The sequence below is a fragment of the Varanus komodoensis genome, unplaced genomic scaffold, assembly GCF_004798865.1.
Source record: "Varanus komodoensis strain SLA01 unplaced genomic scaffold, ASM479886v1 scaffold1, whole genome shotgun sequence".
In the NCBI taxonomy this organism is placed as follows: domain Eukaryota; kingdom Metazoa; phylum Chordata; class Lepidosauria; order Squamata; family Varanidae; genus Varanus; species Varanus komodoensis.
Window position 1 is genome coordinate 94,811,264 of NW_025335268.1, and position 8,649 is coordinate 94,819,912.

The window sequence follows — 8,649 nt, forward strand, 5'->3', positions numbered from 1 at the left end:
TCAAGGCACCTTTCTGCAGGGAGTACTGCAACAAGCGTGGCATTTTATATAATGCTCTTGCACAGCCAGTACATGCTTCCTTCCTTCGCCTTAATACAGTTTCCCCCTTCGAGTATGAGATCAGCATGATTTAACCAAGCCCTCTCTCTTTCCCTTCCATGCAGAACATACTATTATAGAAACAGTAGATTGGGCACAGCAATAGAATCAGTTTTACCAAAAAAAATACATTTTACTAAAAATTAATTTCACCAATGCTACCTCTGTCAGTGGAAACTAGGAGGAAGAGAGGTTCCGTAGCAGCAGCATCAAGCAGCACTTCATATTGGGTATGAAATAGAGTACCCTCCCTGTTATGGGTGCTTATCAAGCAATGAGTCTGGATACAGATCAAACTATCATGGATTGTCTCGTACTGCATTCGTATGCGCAGTTCAGTGACTATAGGCTCATGCAAGCCCTCTAAGACATGAACTCAAGGGATAGTATAACAGCGGTATTTTGCCCCATTGAGTCCCAATTTGATCTCAGCCCTTACAACAGCAGATATACCATTGATCTTTGACTGTATGTCTTTGACTCCAATAAAACTAAGATGCCTGGAATGGTCAAGAAAAGGGAAATATGGCAGAAAATGGGATGCAGCCAGTTCTGCAGTATTGTATAATAAGTGCCCCACCTAAGGAAATAGTTGGAGAATCTAAGCAGGAAAGGTCAGAGTTTATATGCAGAAAGACTGTTGGGTTTCTCCCCTGCCATGAGATGTAGCATTTGCTCATTTAAAACTCCATTCTGGGGTCCTTAAATCCCCCGTTTGGCTGCTGCTGCAGTGCTCAGATGTCAATGAAACGTCAATGAATACACTATATTTGAATGAGCTGTATTTCAAAAGTGGCAACATGTGTAAAAACTGATGCTCAACCTTACAGCAGGCAGTCTATTGCCCATTGCAAAGTTCTGGACGTTGCTGGGAACATCTTGGTCCTTCAGAGCCAGCCATTAGAGCTGAAGTCCTGGTGCAGTTCCATCACTTGTGACTCACTTAAGGGGAGCAAAGGGGCACGACAGAAGCCTCCCTTGAAACCAAACCACTCCATGGCCTGCTTGAGGCCTGGAACCCCAAACTTGCTTGTTACCTGTGGGAATAGAAAAAGGTCGAGAGGGTCTGAAAATGCTGCATGACCAACAATGCAGAATAGGTGTATATGAATTCTGGTCCCATTCTTACACCACTTTAAGTGACACTTAAAGAATTTAGAAGGAACTAAATAATTGCATTGTCAAGAACAGCCTAAGAACAGCCTTTAGCAGCCATATAGGTTGGCCCACAACTCCCAACGTTTGCATCTTTTCCCAACATGAGCTAGGAACTATAGTCCAATACTTCTGGGAAACATCAGGTTTGGGAAGGCTAATCTAGCATCTATGTGTCGCCACCACAGAATGGCCAAGGCCATGTAAACAGGTATTAGAACCCAGTCAATCATGTTTGACTATTGCTAAATTTAGGTAAGGAAATCATGTTGCATATCATACTATCCTTGCGTATTTTAAGTCAATAATGGACATACCTTTGAGCAAGGAGCCAATCTTTTCTTAGATTACATGAGGACCACTGATACTACAATTAATAATATTAGTAGTAGTAATACAGTTAGCAGGTATAACTACTAGCATAATGATATAAATATCCTGCTTCTAATCAATGCCAATGGCCTGCAGGCTGAGGGTTGCGCTGCAGAAGCATTGCCTCTTCCCCATAATCTCCCCCATAGATTGGCAAGAAAGGCCATGTTCCAGATTCCACCCCCTTTCACCCAGCCCTATGGCTCTTACTGCAATGTTTGGCTCAATGAGTCGATGCTGCAGTTCACGGGCCTCGTCCCAGTGGCCAGCCTGGCATAGTTGCTCAAGCTGACAAACTGGCATCCCAAGCACATTGGCAAGCGCACAAACCCCTCCAGAGGCACCTGGAACAAGGAAGAGAGTCAATGAAAACACCTCACCACAGAAACATGCACCCTTGTATCACCTACATTTCTTTGCCACACTTTTTTCATTTGGCTCCTTCCAAACCTGAACAGAAAGCTGTGGAGCACACAGTACATCAAGGTCCCCTGTACTAGCAGCTAGCCCCTCACTTCCTAGCTTTTCTCTTTAAGGGATGTTATGGAACAAAGTTTGATGATAATTTCCAGCAGAATAGCTATGTCAGTTATAGCAAAAAATCTACTTTCCAGATTTCTCTTCTCCACAACCCCACTCTTTACAAGTCCTACCCCCACCCCAAATATAGGTGTTTATATACTTGAAACTCAAGAAATAAATAGTTCATGCGTCTGATGAAGTGGGATGTAGCCATGAAAGCTTATGCCATAAATGTTTTGTTCTTAAGATGCCACACGATTCTTGATTGTTCTAATATGGAAATACTATGTCCTCTCCTTTTACAATGCTGCAACAACATCACCCCTACTTTGTAACCCTTCGCCATGTCTTGAAACATACAGCCACAGTCTACAGAACTGCTTCCCTATGGAGGCAAATTCTGATCATCACTTACCTACAATGTAGCTGGCCAGCAGAAAACTAGCTGATCCTGCCAGTACCTGGAAGTCCTCATGCTGGGTCTTGTAGACAAACAGCCCAAGACGGGTGATCTGGTAAGGGATGGGATGGTTCAACAGAGGGAGACAGCACTAAAAACTAATCTAAAGGGGGTGCTGAAAAGTAGCCATTGACAGTGGCCACAAGGAACACATGATAAACGCATGTTCCAGGCACTGATGGACACAGGGCTGAACTCATGGAACCCCTGAAGCAGCTGGCCTCTACAAGAGCTCAGCCTCTCCCAAACTGGTGCCCTCCAGATGTCTCAGACTGCAGCTCCCTCTCTTTCAGAGTATCCGCCATGCTGACTGGGGCCGATCAGGAGGACACCAGGATGGAAAAGGACGGTTATGATTTTGCTCTAGGTTAGTGTTCTATCAGAGGGCAATACCGATATCAAGGAAGAAGAAAGGGTGGGATGGATGGCCTGGAGGTCTAAACAGAGAGTGGTCAAAGGCCATATGATGCTGTATTAAATGGTCAATCTGTTGAGTTTCTGGAGGGAAAATTGTCAGGGAGTTTCAAGTAGTTTCTGGGAAATAATATAATATCTTACAAATTTTAATTAAACTTGAACATGGTACTGGTAGCCCCACAGCCGAAGGGTGTGGGTTAAGTAGAAGTTCCAGCTAGTCATACACATCCAGACAAATTTGTTGGGACAAAGCAAATCCAACTATTCTGCACTAAAATTCCAGATGTCCCCACTCCAATAACAGGATTGATCTGAGGCTGATCTTTGAGAGCATCCACAGAACAGCCTGGAAAAGGAATGGGTGCAAATCCAGGATATAAATAACCATCGCAAGGCACATGCGTGTGGAATTCCATCCCAGACTGGCTCCACATCTGATCATACCATAAGCAGTAGTGACTGCTGTCGCAGGGGCAAGAGCAACACACAGAAAGACATCGGCTGTCTGCCTCATTTGTATCTCATCCTCCAAAGAATCCAGAATGGATTATGGAAATGATTGCATTTTATTCTTACCTATGAGGTCAGTCAAGATGAGAAATGGTCAACAGTGGGCTTCATGGCAAACTACAAATCTGCATCCAGACTTCCCCGGTCCAAGTATAACCAACTGCTATAGGACACTGGCACTCAGGCTAAGCATTATCACAGCACCTGTTTTGTCTCCCTCCCATTCAAAGAGTGTGGGAAAGCTGCATCTGGTTGTGACCTCAGTTTACAAAAGTATTTTCTGGGCTACAAATAATTTTAAGTTAATGTTTCAACACTGTGCGTGAAGGAGAAATTTGGCACTTTCCCAGACCTTCCTATAAGCTACTAAGAACATGACTTTACCAGTTTCTACTTCCCAAATACTAAAAGCCCCCCAAATTAAGATTCTCATCAAGATCCCAGACTGCATTCTCTGGCTCAGCATCTCAGCTTCCACCTTTCACTCACATTGCCACCACTGTCCTTGATCCCTACAATGTTTGGATGTTGGGCCAAGCGAAACACAGCATCATTGGGCAGCTCCAGATTCGTGTTAGCAGGGACACTGTATAAGATCACGGGGATTGGAGAGGCATCAGCCACCTGGGGAACACAAAACAACACAGCACATTAGCACTTGCAGGAGAAGCCAGTCACAGGTTACTCTCTGGCAAATCCCACCAAATGTGGATTCGCATACCTCCTTGTGCATGCTGGCACCATATAAATGCCAGTCATCTCCCTGCTGAGGCTGATCTTGAAGGTCAGAAGTGGGAAACTGCAAGGGGCCAAAACTAGCTCCCCTGGGTCACCAGGATGGCATGTCCCTTTCTGCTTCCCCAGTCTTACCTCTTTCCCTCCTTACGACCACAGATCATTGGGCAGTTTCCCATCTTTTTCCTTGTTTTTCCTTTTGAAATGCTTCTTAGTTTAGGGTTAGGGTTAGCAAATGCAATTGATTACTGGCAGTGACTAATACAATACTTAGGCTGTGTGTGTGGTGGGGGGGGGGTTGTGCCTGCCCACTTTGCCTTTAACCATGGCTACTTTCAGAAGGCAGCTCCCACCCAAGATCATTCCTGGAACAAAATGTGCCAGTCACCGCACTGGTTGTTACTCTCATGATCCCATGTTTTGATTGGGATGACGCAGCTCTATTTGCTGACCTGTCTCATGTGTTTCCTCTTTAACAGAAGAAAATGTCACATATTTTCTGGACTGTGGTGCATCCATTTTTCCAGCATAGCAAAGAACATCAGGAGTGTTAGGCCTAACATCACAGCCAGTGGTTTCCAGGGTATCCTATCTGTCTGCCAATACTTCTTGAATGATTCTCACAAGCAAGAAGAACTAATAGTCAAAAGGTGAGTGCCATTCAAAGGAAGTAATGGACAGGAGCAGATCCTGGAGGAAGCAAATCATTTATTCATTTGGCCCTGTAAGTGCCCTGTGAATACACAGGGAAGAATGCATTCAGTAAGATCCTCAAAGCTGGAAAAGGGCAATAACTGATGTGAATTAACAAACAAACCTTAACACGCCAGATTCATTCATTCCCATTTCCTATTTGCTCAAATTCAGCTTTCTGTTGAACTCCATTCTCTGACTGAGTAAAGTATGCTTTAAAGCTTTAAGCCAAGAAAGTATTAGTGCCTCTGATAAGCCTCTAAGCAACCTATGGAGAAATTGTATCTGGATCCAGAATTAAAAGCATTAGCTACATGGCTGCTACATTTACAAAGTTAGCTGATGTTTTGTGTGTGTATACAAGTAATAAAGAGTAACACATAAAGAACTCTCCTAGCCTAATTCCAGGCATCGTCCCACCCCTTCCCTCAAAACTGTCCTCAGTCCCAGCACTCTCTGATCAGGGAGGTGCCCTGACCCCATTCGTCACCTGTGTGTAATGATGGATCAAGGCCGCACTGGTCATGCTTCCCCGGAAGTAGCAAGGAGTTACCACAAGGGCAGCATCAGCACCCTTGTCAGCGATCTGTGCTGTCAGTTCAATGGTGCCCTGAGTTGCTAAGGGAAGAAAGATAAATTTCTGCTGAATAAATGATATCCCATAAGGGTTTTATGAAGCTTATGGAAACAAACAGTGGGCATTCTGAGACTGGGACCTTCTAACAGCTAATGGTGTCCAGAAAGGGCTGCAAGGAGTAAAAGATGAATGGGTGAGGTCCCAACAGAATCCTCATGCAGGGTATGGGAAGCTAGACACTGGTGTTCTCCAACCTACCCTCCACCACACTCACATTCACATCCAGTCCCGGCAAGTAGGAGTTTTTCCTTGGGCACAGCTTGGCGTACCCGTCTCACCACTTCTAGGCGCTCCTGCTGTGTCAAGTAAGGAGCTTCACCATTGGAACCCTGTACCACAAGCCCTGCAAAGAAGAGTAGACATTGGCTGTGCATGGCTTCTCCATTAGGCCACATCACCATCAGATTTAATGGATTCATTTCTAGTATTTATGTGTTGCTTCAAAAATACAAGTTCCCAAAGCAAAATGCAATCATTAACAGCCTCCCCACCTCACCCACATGCATACATTAAGAACATTAGCACAGTAAAAATGTAAAACTAACTGGCAACTACATGTCAGGTAGAAATCCAACAGATAAGGCTGCAAAACAAACATGTCAGGGAAATGTTATGTTCTGAATTTTTGCATGACATAAGTGCAGCTGTTAAGGGCATATGAATCCTGCCAAATAAGGATAAGTCCTTTCAGACAGGGGATGAAGTGGGATGTTTTACGAAAGAATACATGACTAGGTATGATGAGAAAGTACAAGAGACTGATAGCAAACCTATCAGTGTGACACTGCCTCTGGGCAAGTCTAGAAGATCATTATTTGGTCACAGGAAAAATGTGCTAATGATGCTGATTCCCCCTTCATTTCCTGTGGAGCTGCAGGCAAGTGCCAAAGTCCAGGCAGGCAGCTAGCCATGCATGTCCTTGAGGACAAAGCAGAGTTACCAATTCAGCTCTGCACAGCCCCCCTCCTTTTACTGGAAAAGGACCAGCTGCAAAAGACAAGAGACGGGTTGTTTTCCAAATCTATGGTGAGGTGCCAGTGTTGGAGAAGGTGTTGAGTTGATGTAGCTTTGCCAGCGTGTCCTCTTCAAATGACCAGCAGCCCCTTCCCTAGAGCAGGTCTGGGGAACGTGAGGCCCTCCAGGTGTTATTGGACTGCAATTCCTGTCATCACTTACCACTGGCCATGCTGGCCAGAGCTCATGGAGTAGTCATCCAACATCCCTCACTCGTTGTTGTTGTTGTTAGTCGTGAAGTCATGTCCGACCCATCGTGACCCCACGGACAACACTCCTCCAGGCCTTCCTGTCCTCCCCCATCCCCCAGAGTCCACCTAAGCTCACACCAACTGCTTCAGTGACTCCATCTAGCCACCTCATTCTCTGCCGTCCCCTTCTTCTTTTTGCTGTCAATTGTTCCCAGCATTAGGCTCTTCTCCAGGGAGTCCTTCCCTCACTCCTACACTACAGCAAAACTTTTTGCTTACTCTCCCAAGAATTGCCCGGTCCCCCCACCCCCGCCCAGAGGTTTTGTGCTTTTAACTGCTGCATAAGGCAGAAATTTAAAGGTTCTCGCCTCTAGAAATGAGAACTACTGTTTGGAGGAAGGACGAAGACGGCCCGAGCCTGGTTCTTTGCCTTTCACGACGGCGCAAAACAGAGCCGTTGCTGGCAAGCCCCGGCCAGCACCTCGGGAAACGGGACGAGTAAGGACTCCTAATTTCACGCGGTTTCTCCATCAGGAAAGGCTCGCCTTGCAGCAAGGGCGGCCGAGACGCAGACAACCCAGAGCGCCTTCCCACGGCTCCCTAAGCTCTGCTCTCCGCCCGCTGACGAGCCCACGTGTCCCTCGAGCCGCGCCGCCCCTACCTCGGAAGGGAATCTCGGCGTAGAGGCGCAGGTTTTCCTCCAGTCGCGCGTAATCCACTTTGCCTTGCGCCGTGAAGGGGGTGGCCAGGGGTGGATAGATGCCCCGCAGGTCCAGCCGCCGGCTGGGAGGTGCTGCTGCGGGCGGTGACGCAGCGGCGAAGCCCCTGCGGGCGCCCCCCACCCCAATCCCCGTGGGGTGCGGGCAAGCGCCTCTGGGCCAAAGCAGGGATAGGAGCCGCGGGGCTAGGGGCACCCTGGCCATTGCGTTGCCAGCGCTAGTGCCGGGCAACCTGGGCGCACAAGCGCCCTTAAGGAGGGCGGGGATACAGTTTATTAAGTCCTCCCCCGTGGGAAGGCCAGTTCACAGCTCGGCCTCTTGCAGCAGGAGACCCGTTATCAAACAAAGAGAAGCAAGAGGAGACCTGCCTTATACACGTAGGCACCCCTCCAGCGTGGATACAGGGTGTTCACATAGAAATGATGAGTACTTTTAGTGCTGGAACGCTACAAATACTTTGGCCTACAAATCCACCAGCCCCAGTCAGTACAGTCAGGGGTGAGGGATTGTGGGAGTTGTGGCACTCCTGCTCTTCTGGGCTACCAGTTGGGGACCCTGCTGTAGAAGCCCAAGCTCCACGAAAGACCCACTCTGTCCAGTGGCATTAAGCATTACTTTAGTGACCTAAATTAAGCATGCGTAGGACTGCAGCCTTTTAAGAATGGCGGGCAACATGTTTCTGTGTAAACCTGCTGAACAGCATGTAGGTACCCCACTCCTCTGCACCAGTTCCTGCTACCAATCCGCCCCTCACACGCTGTTCAGATCCCAGGGATTCTGCTGACAAAGAAGGTGCATGGAGACCTTCATTTGGTTTCCCAGAATAATGGGGACCTCGTGTTTGACAATCTGTCAGGAGTGCTTCTGCTGGGGGAAAAGCTTAAATGCTTTCTTTTGGGGGCTGGTGTTCTTTAAAAGCCCCAGAAAAGCCCAAGCCAGCTGAAGAGGGTTGTATGGCACAGCTGTCCCTTGCAGTGTGAGGGTTCTGGAAGAAACCCAGGAGGTATGAGGAGGAGCAGGAACGGAGCATGGGCCCATCACCAGTGAGTGTGACATCAGGATTAAGACCTCAGCCTGCACAGAGTGAGGAACAGGATGGCAACTGGACAAGTTGCTGGCAGGTAA

The 8,649-nt window shown here is 47.3% G+C and overlaps 1 protein-coding gene across 1 annotated transcript; it reads right to left on the reverse strand.

Annotated features, from left to right (window-relative positions):
* Nucleotides 1–859: 859 nt before the first annotated feature.
* Nucleotides 860–7,736, reverse strand: HOGA1 (4-hydroxy-2-oxoglutarate aldolase 1). Its single transcript, XM_044436575.1, has 7 exons — nucleotides 7,467–7,736; nucleotides 5,815–5,943; nucleotides 5,454–5,581; nucleotides 4,025–4,159; nucleotides 2,564–2,660; nucleotides 1,837–1,970; nucleotides 860–1,136 (listed from the first exon to the last, which is right to left on the reverse strand). Exons 1-7 carry the CDS (start codon nucleotides 7,726–7,728, stop codon nucleotides 987–989), a joined length of 1,035 nt encoding a protein of 344 aa, XP_044292510.1. The 5' UTR covers nucleotides 7,729–7,736; the 3' UTR covers nucleotides 860–986.
* Between the last annotated feature and the right edge of the window lie 913 nt (nucleotides 7,737–8,649).